This window comes from Primulina tabacum, chromosome 14, assembly GCF_025594145.1.
Source record: "Primulina tabacum isolate GXHZ01 chromosome 14, ASM2559414v2, whole genome shotgun sequence".
In the NCBI taxonomy this organism is placed as follows: domain Eukaryota; kingdom Viridiplantae; phylum Streptophyta; class Magnoliopsida; order Lamiales; family Gesneriaceae; genus Primulina; species Primulina tabacum.
Window position 1 is genome coordinate 6838951 of NC_134563.1, and position 14217 is coordinate 6853167.

The 14217-nt window shown below is 37.0% G+C and overlaps 2 protein-coding genes, 2 long non-coding RNA genes and 1 pseudogene across 7 annotated transcripts in view; 2 read left to right on the top strand and 3 right to left on the bottom strand.

Annotated features, from left to right (window-relative positions):
* LOC142524193 (uncharacterized) overlaps positions 1–148 on the bottom strand; it is a 52086-nt gene extending 51938 nt beyond the window's left edge. For all 3 annotated transcript variants that reach the window (XM_075628024.1, XM_075628023.1, XM_075628022.1), the window contains exon 1: positions 5–148. The gene's annotated coding sequence lies outside the window, so the exon portion shown is untranslated. The remainder of the gene's footprint in view (positions 1–4) is intronic.
* The window catches only part of LOC142524195 (uncharacterized), a 30664-nt pseudogene extending 26572 nt beyond the window's left edge, over positions 1–4092 (bottom strand).
* An 827-nt stretch (positions 4093–4919) lies between these two features.
* On the bottom strand, positions 4920–10033 carry LOC142525294 (uncharacterized). 2 transcript variants are annotated; one of them, XM_075629540.1, is made up of 11 exons: positions 9884–10033; positions 9727–9782; positions 9388–9447; positions 8954–9055; positions 8759–8835; positions 8353–8476; positions 7198–7262; positions 6851–6920; positions 5973–6048; positions 5500–5590; positions 4920–5250 (listed from the first exon to the last, which is right to left on the bottom strand). In XM_075629540.1, exons 2-11 carry the CDS (start codon positions 9773–9775, stop codon positions 5092–5094), a joined length of 873 nt encoding a protein of 290 aa, XP_075485655.1. In that variant the 5' UTR covers positions 9776–9782; positions 9884–10033; the 3' UTR covers positions 4920–5091. The 2 variants fall into 2 exon arrangements, with proteins under 2 accessions (XP_075485655.1, XP_075485654.1); XM_075629539.1 differs by having other exon boundaries at positions 9727–9889.
* Positions 10034–12070: 2037 nt separating this feature from the next.
* LOC142524107 (uncharacterized) lies at positions 12071–12558 on the top strand. The gene is made up of 3 exons (XR_012814830.1): positions 12071–12229; positions 12326–12430; positions 12501–12558. It is a non-coding gene; the product is annotated as an uncharacterized LOC142524107 (long non-coding RNA).
* A 210-nt stretch (positions 12559–12768) lies between these two features.
* On the top strand, positions 12769–13614 carry LOC142523623 (uncharacterized). The gene is made up of 3 exons (XR_012814782.1): positions 12769–12828; positions 12907–13365; positions 13480–13614. It is a non-coding gene; the product is annotated as an uncharacterized LOC142523623 (long non-coding RNA).
* The last annotated feature ends 603 nt before the right edge of the window (positions 13615–14217 follow it).

Consider the following 14217-nt stretch of genomic DNA (forward strand, 5'->3'; position numbering starts at 1 on the left):
AAACCTGATGTGCGCGAAGATATGCAGTTCCACGTAACGCTGGAAGATCGCACCGACTGGCAAATCTACGAAATAAATACGAAAAATGTTAGTACAAAATAAAAAACCGAAACTTCGAAAAATTTATAGAGTTTCGCTACTACCAGAGATAGGCGAAAATCGCCTAAGGAAAATGTTCTCGAACCGCGGTATATATAGAATCATAGCGACGGTCATTGAAAAAACCATCGCTATTTGCGACGGAAAGAAATAAAATCGTCGCTAATAGCGACGGCTTTTTCAGAAACCGTTGCAAAAAAGCGACGTTTTTTAAAAAACTTTCGCTTTTGTAGCGACAGTTGTTATTTAACCGTTGCTAAAAAAGCGACGGTTTTTAGTAAACTGTCGCTTATTTTGAGTAGCGATGGTTTGCTTATAAGCCGTCGCTATAGAGCGACGGTTAGAGAAAAACCGTCGCTGTATATTGCGACGGGCTTGCATTGTACCGTCGCACAAGGCGACGGGTATGAATCCGTCGCCTAATATGGCGACGGACTTCAATATATATGTCCCCAAAGACGACGGTTAAGAAACCCATCGCACAAAGTGGCGACAGTTTTGTGAAACCGTCGCAATATTAGCAACGGTTTATTCAAAACCGTTGCTATAATAGCGACGGTTGTAAACATACCGTTGCTAAAAAAGCGACGGGTATGAGAAAACCGTCATTTATTTTAATTAGCGATGGTTTTGTTTTAAACCTTCGCTATATAGCGACGGTGAAAGGGAAACCGTCGCTAATATAGCAACGGTTTTATTAAAACCGTCGCTATAACTTCCGTTTTTTTGTAGTGGAATAAGGAAAAAACACTCAAAGACTTGATCCAAGTGCTGACAAATTTTATACTCCGTTCATGATTATGCAAAAAAGTCGGGATTTCTCATTTTTTTTACTCAGACAGTACAAAGGCTGGTAGCCTTAATTTCAAGTTTCAACTGCTTAACAAGTTGGCATTACATTTCAAATTTCAATCTCTCTTTTATATGTTCACGTCTGGAAAAATACATGTGTAATTCACCAATTTGAAAAAAAATTTGGAGTATCAAAATGCAGTTCACACACCATCAGTTGGATCAAACCATAGCTAATCAGAGCAGTTATTTGAAATTAAAAAACAAACAAAACAAACAAACAGAGAACAAATGCTTGAGATGCACCTATCAAATCAAATTTAGTCTGTTTCCCGCAAATATAATTGAGAACGCAAAAACACTTGCTCCTGGTAGAGCACACCATCGTAGCTACTGCTATCAAAACTCTGCTGGAGATGCCTCCGCATGTCATAGGCGCATGAAGACACCTGCCTCACAAACGCGTCGGGAGTCTCGGGGATCGTTCCGTCCATCCGCATCGCCCTCTCCAACTCGTCATCTCTACGATCATTCTCCACATCCTTTCCATCTTCTCCGCCACCCCACCACTTCCACCCGCCTTCTACAAAACTCGCTTGAAACACTGAATTGAGGAAGAAATCTACTCCTCGTCCAAGGAAGCTCCGATTGTCGCCGCCTGTGGTGATACTGGTGGCAGCGGAGAGGAAGCACGACAGAAGGCAGAAAATCCATCGAAGACGTTTCGTGGTCCGTTTCTCTCTCGATCCGCAGTCTTCAGCAAAAGAAAATTGTAGTAGGTTGACAGTTTGGAGAGAAGGAGCTGGAACTGAAAGATCTGCTTGCGTGAATCTTCAGATATTTTAGATGTGGTCGGGTCGGGTCTCAGAAATGGATAAAATTGGACACGACATATCGGGTCAAACTTAAATTTTGTAAAATAGCAATAATGTGACATTTTGTTTTGATCGACTCATATTTTTGGCACAGACGCTCATCCAGCTCTCACAAGAATTATACGATAGGCCGTAGGAAGACCGATGCAATTGATCCGGGACCACATTCGCTGGAGTTGGTTACTTAACTTTCTATTAAGAATAGGTTGATATTGTAAACTGAAAATTACATCCTTCAAAGTGGCAAAAAGTTACATTTGAATGGGAAATGAAAAGGGAAAAATAATATTTTTTCCGATTCAAGAATTTGAAACTAATTAGGGTATGTTTGCCTATGAAAATATTTCCGTAAATTATCAACAAATAAAGCCCAAGATAAGCACTGAACTGAAGTTTCTATGGCAAATGAATGGAGACGACCTACTCTTATGCAAAACCTCAACATTCTGAAGTATATCCTTCTTCGTTTCATTGAATCATTCACTAGAGAAACCCAGAAACTGGTTAATAAACCTAGCGACAGGCGAGGCGTCACCAGGCTCATATGATACAAGGTTTTCGGTATCCATTTCTGAAATGGTGTTAAAAAGTGTCTGGGAACGGGCACAGAACAAATGCTTCCTTTCTGCAAGTTCTTCTGCTAGCTCACTTTGATGGTTGTCCATTAGATCCTCGTTAACCACCACGATCAGAGGTTTTCTCAGTCGCAGGGTCTCGAATATGCTCCCTGAACCTGTCCAAACAAGGGAAGACTCGATTTTGAAAGATCGTTCTACTATCAAAAGCGGTGCTTCAATTTGTAAAGCAAACGTAGCAAATGACTGACCTGCATGACTGATAACAAGAGAGGCTGATCTCAAATGGTCAGCAATGCTTAGGTGAAAACGTAAAATAATCTACTGAGACAAACCCATCTTCTCCAGCTGACTGGAAATGAGAGCCATTATGTAAAAATTGCAAATAATAGCAGGCCATGATACCATGTTGACAAGATAAAGACATTCGATAGACTCTATTCGGCATGTCCAAATTCTACTTTTCTATATCTCTAGATAGATTCACTCTGGAAAATTTAACACATCTAAATCCATGAAAATCACACCTTTAAGAGTTAGTTGGCTATCTCCAGCAGATGAACAACTCAAATCAAAATATCGTTCACTTCAAAATGGTGATGTCAAATTCAAGACAGGATGGACTCTAAAATCATTTGATGTACTAAACTTAAAAGAAATAAGATGAGATGACATGTCAATCTAAAAAAAAAGAGGGATGCAAAATAGACCATGCTCAAACACAAATATTAAAAATGACTCAAGAGCATTTGTTGTGGGCATAAGATTGAAAGAAACTAACATGAAATATGATGCCCAGAAATGTCACCAATTTCACAGTGACACAAATAAACAGTGCTTAAAGTGTCTTCTATCCATGATTTTTCTGATATTTATATTTCATATTTAAACCCGGTAGCTACTAGATCAATGTTTCAAGACGATTAGAGCTAGATTGTAGAGACAGCATAAAATTTATTCACTAAGATCAACATGTTAATCAAAGAAAAAAAAATCATAAAAAAACCTTCACATTACATTCATGGGGATGTAGGAACCGCAGCCCATTTGAATGAGAAGATGGGTGTATCCCTTCTCGAACAATGCTTCCCTAACTTCCCCAGTATCTACAGCTCTAACCAAGGAGTCAAAAGAGGTAGTCCCAACAGTCACAAAGACTATCCTTTTCGACTGAAAACTATCTTCAACTTCGTCCATTCTATGTCCTCCAACAATATCTTTCACTTTCTCGAGAGAGCATAAGAAAAAGGTTTGAACTTTCGGACAAAAGCAATACACTACACAGTTGAACCAAAAACTAAATGGTGTAAAGACTTCATTAATAAATCACTAACGAATCAACAAATCTAACAAGTCCTGGGACTATGCATCTCTCAAAGAGTACATATAAAGGTAAAAAAAAAAAAAGAATCAATAAATCCACAGATATCCACTTTCAAACAAGTAAAAAGAAACATTCGTAATTCCTCGATGGTTAGATTGACTACGAAAAAAATTATCACTATTTTCAATTGCATCGTCTTTTTATCATCCCTATCCCACCCAAACCCACGGCTTCGTTCCGCCTTGGGTTCATCCAGACACGACCGCTTTTCCTATTCCACGTTTTATTGAGCAGTACAACAAGACTGAAAATGTAAGAAATTTCTGCATTTCAACACACCCTTTGCTCAAAATTTTGCAGTCAACAATTAAAATTTCCTCCTCTCCTCATCAAATTAGCGTTAATCAGACATTCACATGAACAATGAAAATCAAATAATTTTTTAAAAAAAATCAGCAAAAAAATCCGAGAGAAAATATAGAAAACTGACCAGAGTTGGTAGAGTGCAATTGGATCACAGAAGGGTCGAGCTTTTCTCAATATTGCCAAGGATAAATTAACTTTTTTATGACAATTGAAGAGAAACTTAGGCATAGATTAAAAAAAATGCATAATAGAATAAATTTGTTTCCATTATTTTGAAAAATAAAAAAATTTATTTCAATCAAATGTAATAATGAAGATATCTTAATCTTAAAAAAAGTTTTGAAATGGAAAAAAAAATATGATTTTTAAATTATAGTACAAGACTATATTCTAAAATGTTTAATAGATAAGGCTTTTTGAAAATACAATTTTGAGTTGAGCTAAAATAATAAGAGTAGATCTCTTGTAAGATGGTCTTACGAATCTTTATCTGTGATATGGGTCAACCGTACCGATATTCACAATAAAGAGTAAAACTCTTAACATAAAAAGTAATATTTTTTCATGGATGACCCAAATAAGAGATATGTCTCACAAAATACGACCCGTGAGATCGTCTCACACAAGTTTTTGCCAAATAATTATATACTCTCTGTCGATGTGATACGCATTAAATTATCTGATATATTTATTTCTAAAATAATAGATATCTAAAAAAATATAAGCATAAAACAATTATTAATCAAGATAACATAATAAAATCGAAATTATAATTCCAACCAGAATATATACATTTATAGAGAAATCATGTCTCTCCAAATTACGATTCATATTTTGGAAGAGTAGATAAAATTATAAGATCTCCACCTGTGAGAAGCAAAGGCGCAGAGCACATAAAAAACGAGTTAAAAAAAATTTGTTCTTCAAATTATGAATGAACGTTATATGAACTTAATAAATAAAGATACAACCATACATCAAAATCATTAAGAGTTCCACTTCCACCTTTTTTCCCGAAAAATCAAATGGGATTTTGAGATTGTGTTCATCGTTCAACTATTTAGTTTTGATGCCACATTGCATTTGTTTCGAAGATATCATCTTCCTTTCTTGTAGCCCGACCAAACATGTCCTTGATATTATGTGAATCTTTCTCCACTTTAGTCTTCTTAGCCTGTCGTGTGGTTCGGGTAGATCTCTTGTCGACGCCATTGTTCATCTGCAATGGGAAAAGACACTTGTAGTTCCTAATCTTGATGATGTCAACACACAAGAACTAAGCTTAGAGCTACCGGTGATCATAACAGTTCAGCTGCTTGCTTTATGTATCATATGGCTGTAGTTTAAGAAAAAATGCCAGTATAAAACAACTCGAGTTCCCAGCAAGGAAACAAGGTCTTCGCCTGCTCTTATTATACAACACACACTCCACTCACATACATGAAACAGAGTGTGTAAGTGGATATGCCTGTATCGGATTAAATGAGGCAAGATCACTTCCTGATGAAGTTGGGGGTATTTCAATTGCTGGTGCATTTCTTCTGTCATTTAAGTTTAATCTGCAAGTGCAAACAGGAAAGTATTAAAGGAACATACAGATAAGGAGAGACTTAGCTGTCACTCAAGAAACGCGAGCATGTTAAATCCTTGATTTTTCAAAATAGTTGAGTTATTTTGCAATATTTTAAATCTCTAGCTTTCCGTGGAATATCAATGGAGCCATGATACAGCCCTTTTTAAACATAAACAAAGTTTAATCTACTATACATATTGTAATGTATTTTTAAGGGCTTGAGATAATACTTTAGTATTCTACCTTTATCAATGTTTGACAATTTAGTTTTTACGCTGAAGTAATATGTGGATTACCATTGTTTGTCTTACATGATACATATAAAACTTTGGAAGAAAAAACTAAGATTAAGATGCTTAAAGATATACTGTAATTTGTCACAGAGGAGTTTCAGCCAAGGCTCTTCCACCAGGTACTCTCCCAATATTGACACTGCATCAAATACTGTTGGCATAAACAGATGTTAATCAGGACTACAGTTATTGCTGGCTTTCTTTCAACATCGTAGCATCTGAAAGTGCATGATATATGGATAGACAAATCTCATGCTCATGTCCTTGTGTAAATGAAATGACGGATGAAAATTTAGTATAGCATAGAGGTGGTCAATTACTGCATGTTTGAACCATTCACGAATTACATACTTCAACATGAAAAACAGTTGAGCTACAAATGATCGCAAGAAAAAGCTTAACAAACAAACAGTGAAGCTCGCTGCCCTATAATGCTTTGGATCAAATACATGGTTGTATTTCCACACTATGGGATATAAAATTCAATCATCCAAACACGCTGGTCCTTATATTTGGACCATTTATTTTCTTCACATGGCCCGACAACCTTTTATTGTTTATTCTATTTTAACCCCATTGCCTCCCATAGTGAAGTTATTAACCTGAATCCAAAAGTTGAACTAGGTCAAAAGAATCCTTAAGTTTGAATTGATCAATACGATTCCTTCGCCCAATCAATTTTATCGAACAACTTTGCGAGCATATTGAAAGTGAATTTCCATAGTTTCCTTAATCATGCTGCCTTTAAATTCTTCCTAGATCCTTCAATATTTCTCTTTCCCTGTAATTGCAAACATGCAAGTTGTACATAACAAACCATGCTGTAAATGCTCTAACATCCTCATAGCCTACCACCAGCCTTAAGGATGTTCTTTCTTGTTTCAGAGCTACTCTTGGTCAATTCATTCAGCTGAAAGGAAAAGAGTCTCAAATTTTATTCACTATAAATATACATGTATCTTTCTCGTCTTGAGCAGCGAAATTCTTATCCAGTGTCGGCAGTGTGCGCTTCAATTGGCGTACCTACAATTTACCAAGGTGCAAAAGCAATAAGGAGCAGGAAGACTGGGGAAGAGGAGAAGGAATAACTTCTGATGCAAATTTGCTACATATTGACAGACTATCAAGATCCTATTTTTAGGTGAAAATCTCTATTTGTTTTTTTTTAATAATGCCTGTGGAAGGCAATTTTTGGTCTGTCATAACTCAATTCACAGTTATACTATCAGTCTTCAGAATAAAGTCAAATGAATGTAAAACAACTAGCCACAAATTAATTTAAAAGGATGTCAAGACTAACCTTACAGCACAACCAAATCTGTACCTTTGAATCGTTGAGCCTAAAAAACTTGCTAGACCCAAATTCTGTCCAAGAGAGAAAAAAACATGGAACAATCCTTCTCACATTTTTCAATAATATTATCGAAAGGGTAAAATGCTTTCAGGTGCCTGAGATTTACAAACGAGGTATTCACATACTTGTACACTAGTAGATCAAGTTTTCAAAGACAAATTGGTACATATTGGATGGATTACATCAAATTATCATCTAGTATTTTCTCAAAGATCCCATCATATGTACTTCCCTCCCAGTCCAACCCCCCTCTCCCACATTGTATGGCCTATATGCCATGTGAGACGAATCTTAGGCGCATGAAATTGAGATGAATCTTAGGCGCCTGAAATTGAGATGTAAGATCAACTTCATCAGCATTTTCTATCATAAATTCATAATCACACGTGGAGTCCAACTTGTATATTTGATGCATATCCTTCAATTCAAGTTGCGAACTTCCAACATTCAACAAATTATTTAAATTGTAGGATATGAATAAAATACCAAGGTCTGAAACCCTGTGAGAGGATAGAAGAACTGAAATGCAACATAATTAGCCAAATCTATATGGAACGAATAATGTCAAGTACCAGGCTTAACAAGTGCATGACGTAAGCCTAGGCAAATTAGAAAGTGTTCCATATAATTATTTTTGCAGTTAATTCATCACTAGTAAGACCAGCTCACTGCACACTTCAACAAAGGTTCGTCTACAAATTCATTTTTGTTTTGTCAGAACTGTACATCATACAAGGAAAGAACTATGCATCTTACATGGAAGTTTGAAGCCAAAGTCTGATTTATACAATTTAATAAGTCCATTCGAACTCAAAAAACTTGAGAATGGCTTATGCAAGAAATATTCCATTGATGTTTTAATGCATCTTCAAGGCTAGACCGATAGAGTTAGATTTCTATCTTAAAATAGTTTTCATATGAGTCAAGGAAGATGGACGGACAGTGAAAAAACTGGTAAAAGCTCACTTCCAAAAAAACCCAAGTGTCTAATCGAGTTGAAAAACAAAAACTAATAATGATATGTGTCCCTCTGTACTGTATATAAAGCATTTCAACAGTTGCCAATGCAAAAAAAAATAATAATAAAAAACTAAAAGGTACCTTTGACATCACAAACTACTTGCATTGTCTTATCGGCCATTGATGACAGAGACTGATATCCTGGGAAGCCTGGAACATAAATTATCTCGTCTAGCTGCCTAAATTTCCCTGGATCATCCCCTTTCTGCATCCATCATAATAGAGGTCACCAAATCTCAGAAGAATAAAAATGATTCCTTAGGAAATTTTTGACCTCATTAGAGATCCTCAAGAACGTTGATCTTAATTTAAATTGCAAAATGCATTTGACCTTCATGCATCAAATCTAGTTCAGCTTGAAATTGAAAAAATTTACTGGTGCAAGCAAAAGAGCTAACTAGAAGCCATTTACAGAAAGGATAGAGTAACCAAAAAAAATCTTTCGAAAATCCAGAAGTCAAAACCACCAAAAATAATGATTGCAAACCTTCATCCGTGCTTCCTCGAAAATTGGCAAAAGAATGAATACTGGATCGACTGGAGTGGCAATATACAACCGACCATCTGTCAGAAACAAACCAGGATGTAATAAGAGCATGTGGGCAGATGGTTGGCAGGTTTTTAATTACTCGGTACAATGCCCATCCAGTCATTCTATATGTAAGAGGATCTATGCATTTACCTTCACAAACATAATCGCCGAGGAACCAGGACCCATAAGATTGTTTAAAAAAGTGAAGTTCGTGAAGAACTCCATCATTATAGAGGTAGCATGTCGCATCCCCTGCCAAATAAATGAATCGTATCAAAGTCAGTTATATAACTTCGCACAACAATGTCTAATGCCAAGATCATGAGAAAACAAAAATCAAAGCAATGGAAGCGGAAAACTGAAGCCTCGAAAGCATAGAGATCATAAGAAAAAATTTGCTAACTCAGTGGATGATGCAGGGGAAAGTAAACCGAAACAAGAAAACAAAGCTGAAAAAACTATCATTGGACGACAACTGAACCAATAACAGAATTCTGATCTATTAAAAATTCATTTTTATTTTTTTAAGAGAGGTCTATCAACAAAAATTAATATAGCAGAGTTGAACAAAAACTGAAAGTTACCAGTTTTTGGATGCCGGAGTGACAATAAATCATTCACGTGATTCTCTTTTGTACAAATATCTGCAAAGTGCAATCATAAGCTAAAATGGAAAAAACCAAACAATTTAACCAAAGGGTAAAATATATGACAGACTGTTCAAAGCGTTAAAGAGACGGAATGGGAAATTAGTTCACAACTGTAATAATGTGTTGAAAGCAAAGGGCTTCACTGATATGATTAACCACTAGCAATAAATCCTCCATATGAAAAAGGGGTAAACCATACAAGCAAAAACTGGGAAAACAAAAATCGGAGAGAATTAAATATCAAATACACAGCCTCGGTCTGTACTGGAATACCTGGTGTGATTAGCACACGAGTTTCGCTTACGCCTTCCCACCAAGCCATCTCAAGCCTTCAACACGCGCCGAAATAATGAAAGAAACATTTTCAGATCAACGATAATAATTTTAAAAACGTGAAATTTCTCCTCCGATATTGCCATAGATAAACTACCTTTACTGCTGGCTATCGGAAAATACTGAAGCTGAAGCTTAACGTACACTTCAATTTACTCGTAAAAATCATCAGGATCCAGCACACAATGTCGACAGCAGTGATGAAAAAATGCGAGTGAAGTTAATGTTGGTTCAGTTGTGGAAATTTACGAAAGTGGGAGTATAACGTGACTTGCATTGGATGTATAAGTCAATTTACCTAAATATCATCGTGTTTTAATATAAATATATCATTATTAAATTTGATTTAAATCATTAATATTCTATTCATTCTCCTTTCAATTCAGTCAACTCCAAGCCTAAATCTCTCTTTCGACCCCTTCTCAAACTTCCCTTTCCTCGACGCGGAAAATTTTCGACGCACACTCAATCCAAAAAATGGTTAACCAAAATCTGATAATGTTCACGTTTATTTCGATTTATTGCTTCTGCGTGCGTGGTTTGTGTTCGTATGTGTGTGGTTTGTGTTCTTGTTGAAGAAGGTCGACACAAGCTTGTGGGTCGACCCAAGAGCGTGGTCACACCTGGGTCGATGACCCAAGCGTGGGTCGACACAATTTTTTTGGTCGACCAAAGAACATTGGGTCGACCCACGCTTGGGTTGACTCGACTCAAGCTTCGGTCGACCCACCCAAATTCTCTATTTATTTTCTAATGTATTTATTTGTATTTGTAACATGTCTATTTGTCAAGAAAACTAGGCAGTGATGCAATTTTTCGCTGCAAATTGACCATTGAATCCAGATATAAAGAAATTGCCGAGAAGATTCATCACTACTTGAACAATGAAGAGAGAGCCTTTTTTTTAGCAGCCTCCTTTTGGTAATTTGGTTAGATATCATAGAGATTTTAATCTTTCTAGTCAAATTAGCTGGTATTTAATGAGTAATCAAATAGTTGATATTGGTAGTGATGAGTTGTAGATGGTCGTGCGCAAGAGGCCGGTTAGATTTTCTTTGTCAGAGTATTGTTTAATAACCGGTCTCGCTTGCGCTATAGAGCCCGAAAATCTACCAGATAGAGGTGTCTTTGACACCAGACACTTTGCCTGTAAATCTGAGATTGTTTTGAGTGATTTGGAGGCAAAGATCAGTGTCCAAGTGCAGAATTAGTTATAGATGTGGAGAGTTAAAGATGGCTAGTCTTTACTTCTGTTGAGCCATCTTTGGTAAGGAGACTAGGAAAAAGAAGATGAAAATCGACCCTAAATATTTGAGTCTTGTAGATGATTTGGATATGTTTAACACTTATCCATGGGGTAGAATAGCCTATCGTGATGCGGTCCGATGTTTGAAGAAGAACCTTTCAGGGCGATATGGGTCGGAAAGAAGTTGATGGCAGCTTCCTTGTCGGTGGTTTTTTGCTACCTCGGCAGGTATTATTTTTTGAATGTTAAAGTGGGTTTGTTATCTTTATTTCTACTTAATAACATTGTTTGAAATTTATGTTATAGATTCTCGCTTATGAATATTATCCGAGCGTGGCACAAAAGTTTGCAAAGAGAAGAGATGTGGACGGTTTGATGTTGTCCAGGATATTTCAGTGGGTTACTAACACGTGGCTCTCAAACCGTGCCCCATCTGTTGTTGATGTCAGTGCAGCCTTTGGTGACTGTACTATAGATGTAAGTAATATGAATTGATTTGATAAAATAACTTTAGATATAAAATTTTTAATTAATCTGATACGTTATTAATTAAATATAGGATTGTCTTGAATATTTGACTTCTACTCCTGAGGAGCTCATTTCAACGTATTATAAGACCGGGGTTTTTGTTGATTCTGCGCCCGTTGTGGTCATCACTCGAGTACTCGAGCTGTTGAGAAAGGGTCAAACAGTCATATATACTGAGAACCTCTGGAGTCTCTCTCAATCTAGCACACGCCTTTATCTCTGGATGGTTCCAGCACCCCTTGTGCACATTCATCTTCGGATGGTTCCAGCACCCGTTCTGCTGATGCCACTAAATCCAGCTCCAGCACAACTTCTCCCATACGTACGGGTCCTAGAGTCCAATTTGGACTCAATCCTTCCCGCAGCCCATCACCCTGGTGCATCATTTCGAGAGGCGGATGACTGCATTGGAGGATTCTGTTACGTCTATGCGTCTTGAGATGAGAGCAAGATTTATTGAGACCAGAGCGCTTATCAGGGATATGAAATCGGGTTTCAATGAGATGAGATCGAGTTTGGCCAAACAGATTAGAGCGGGTTTTGCTTAGATCAGGTCTCACACGCTAGGTGTTGCTGAGATCAGGTCTCCGACGCCAGTGCATGAGGAGAGAGATTGTAGCATAACCTATAGCAGAGGGCGAAAGTGAAAATCATCTGAGGCAGATTTTGGTGAGTTAATTTTATTACTTATATTTACGTTTACGTAAGAGATTTATTTATTAGAATTTTCATTCTAATTTTAATTTGTTTGATGTATGTTGTTAGGTGCGGATGATAATATGGCTAGGAAAATTGGGAGTAGTAGCCAAGCACACCCACAACCGATATTTGAGCCTAGCCTTCCAACCACAACAGAGGAATCCTCCGAAGGTGAGTTAATGTACTTTTTTGATTATATATTTATGTATAGAATATTAAACAATAAACTTTTTGTTTTTAGATATTCAAGTGATTCCTGATGCGGTTATGTCAGGTGGCGAGGAGACCACGTCGAGAGGTTAGTACACCACATCTTATCTATTCATATTTGCATTAAATTTGTTATAATTTATCAATTTACACAGGGAACAGTCAGTTTGGGGCAATTATAGATGACGGTGTGAGGCCGTTTGCAGAGAGCATGACTTTGAAGGTAAACAACTCGCTGGCGCTGAGTTAGGGCATCGATGCTTGTCTGTTTGCCGAGTAAGATTAAATGATTTTATGATGAATATGAGAAGTTGTTCTACGGGCCCATGGCGATCGCGAACTCACCTGTCACTATCTCTGTAACCATTTACAACTCGTGTATGTTTGTAGAGCAATTATTTTTAAACTTTAAAAACCTATTCCTATGTCGAATTCAGAACATGGGCGAAACTCTCCGGGGATTGCTTGAGATGCATATCCGACATCTTGAAGTGATGTCACCACATGTGTCGTTGATGGATAGGCAATTCTACACTTCGATGTTAGTAGTGGCCGAAGATAAAGACAAAGTTTTCAACACAAATCTGGTGGGGATAGTCAAAGGTATTGCTCCAAAATGGTCGTGCCTCTCGTGGGAAAAGGCACGAAAAATTCTCATCCCTGTCCACACAGATGGGCGCTGGTTTTTGTTAAAACTCGTAGCAGGGGTCAATAAGTGCATTATATTTGACTTGCAGCGAAGGCTAGACCCCAAGTTCAAAGCTCTGAATGAGCATATAGAGCCTATACTTATAAACGCCGCTCATATGCTATCCATTGTTGGGAACAACCCACACCCTGAGAGGCCATGGTATATAAAGCTACATGATGAATTCAGAGTCAAGATTAAACAGTACGTTGTCCTATCTCTAATGTGTAGTATGTTTAGCATTGATAGATAAGACTAATAATTTTATTCATCTTTCTATTAAAAAAAATAACTTTAGTATTGTTTTTACTTTTACAATGAGGATTCAGGAGCATTTGTCTTATCTGTTGCTGGATATGCTTTGTCAAGGAAGAGTGAGCAAATAGTATTAAATTTAGACTGATAGACTCGTATATGAGTTTAGATTTTTTTTAGCCTGTAATATGTTTGATAATCATTTGACATTGTTTTTATGTATTGGACATTGTTTTAGGTGCAATTATTGGACATTATTTATAGTCGAATTTTGTTGTTGTATTGGACATTGTATGTAATTATTAGACATTGTTTTTTGTTGTTGGCCAGTTTGGGTCGACTCTGGTTGCTTTTTGGGTCGACCATGTTGATCTGGGTCGACACTGATCGACCATGTTGATCTGGGTCGACACTGATCGACCAATCATGTTGATCTGGGTCGACACTGGTCCACCAATAATGTTGATCTGGGTCGATCGTGGTGATTTGTGGGTCGACCACACTGGTAATTTAGAGTCGATTCCATGTTGATTTAGGGTTTAGGGTTTAAGGTTTATGGTCGACATTGGTGATTTAGGATCGATCTTTGTTGATATTTGGGTGGACCCTGTTGATCTCTATGTCGACCCATGTTGATTTAGGGTCGATCAATGTTGCTTTTGGGTCGACCTTATTTCTAGATAATTACACAAAGTATGAATCAATTAAGCATATGCTCTATAATATCACATTCTATAATGTGACATGCTTTACCACATGACTCATAACGTTACATGTTTTTCATATGAATCACATAATTTCACAA

Excerpts from the sequence above, each read along its gene's own strand:
- LOC142525294 (XM_075629540.1), bottom strand. The coding sequence starts at position 9,775 with ATGGCTTGGTGGGAAGGCGTAAGCGAAACTCGTGTGCTAATCACACCA. Across the intron at positions 8,836-8,953 it reads CGGCGATTATGTTTGTGAAG|ATGGTCGGTTGTATATTGCC; the intron begins GTAAATGCATAG and ends TGTTTCTGACAG. Across the intron at positions 5,251-5,499 it reads CCTCATTTAATCCGATACAG|ATGAACAATGGCGTCGACAA; the intron begins GCATATCCACTT and ends TTCCCATTGCAG.